The sequence below is a fragment of the Ceratina calcarata genome, unplaced genomic scaffold, assembly GCF_001652005.2.
Source record: "Ceratina calcarata isolate Rehan_Ccalc_2016 unplaced genomic scaffold, ASM165200v1 scaffold6561, whole genome shotgun sequence".
NCBI classification, from domain to species: domain Eukaryota; kingdom Metazoa; phylum Arthropoda; class Insecta; order Hymenoptera; family Apidae; genus Ceratina; species Ceratina calcarata.
In genome coordinates this window covers 28-754 of record NW_017177814.1, presented here as the reverse complement: position 1 = coordinate 754, position 727 = coordinate 28, and the positions used below count along the sequence as shown (strand labels likewise).

At 34.4% G+C, this 727-nt stretch overlaps 1 protein-coding gene across 1 annotated transcript; it reads right to left on the bottom strand.

Annotated features, from left to right (window-relative positions):
• Window positions 1-88: 88 nt before the first annotated feature.
• Window positions 89-394, bottom strand: LOC108630074 (zinc carboxypeptidase-like; the record flags this gene model as incomplete). Its single annotated transcript, XM_018033136.2, has 1 exon — window positions 89-394. A coding segment is annotated over one exon (306 nt), but the record flags the coding sequence as incomplete, so codon positions are not given.
• Window positions 395-727: the final 333 nt, after the last annotated feature.

Below are 727 nucleotides of genomic sequence, written 5' to 3'. Positions count from 1 at the left end.
GAATGTTTACTTTTTATTATTGTCGTAACGACATCAGCATAAACAAGAGTTAAGAAATAAATTACGGATTATCTAATGAATGCTTTACCTTGGTGTGCGTGTATTCGTAACCATCGGGATTGAATACAGGGAATATGTACCAGTCGTACGACTCAGCCATATATCTGACGCGGGGATCGTCGCTGAGTATCAATTCGTTGAGGATGTAGGTGACAACAGCTGGTGAAATCCACTCCCTAGCGTGTATACCACCCTCGATAAATATACCAGGATTTCCTTCCTTATAGGAAAGTTTCACGCCTCTGATGCTTCTCCCCTCATAACTCCTTCCACCCGTTATTGGTTTCACGATATTAGGATTCTGAGCTGCGAGGGAATCTAGCCAACTGTAAATCTAACAAGTCAAACGACTGTTTGTACTGAATAAAAGGATGTTCTAAAAAAATTTGCGTTCATACTATAAAAACTTTATCTGTCATATAAATGTGAAGGAGTTTGTTATTTGTTTATAAATTTTTAGACGAATTTTATCAAAAATATGTAGAACACATAATATCCAAATATCAAATGAGAATTAGATCTGCAAGAAGCATGTTTTAAATTTTTATTAGTAAGCCGACTAAACGAGCTTAAATATTAAGTCCTCTATGCAATTGTTCTTAATTTTTTGTTATACATCATGTAATAAACTAATCTGTCTACCTAAAAAAGAAGTAATTCGTTATAT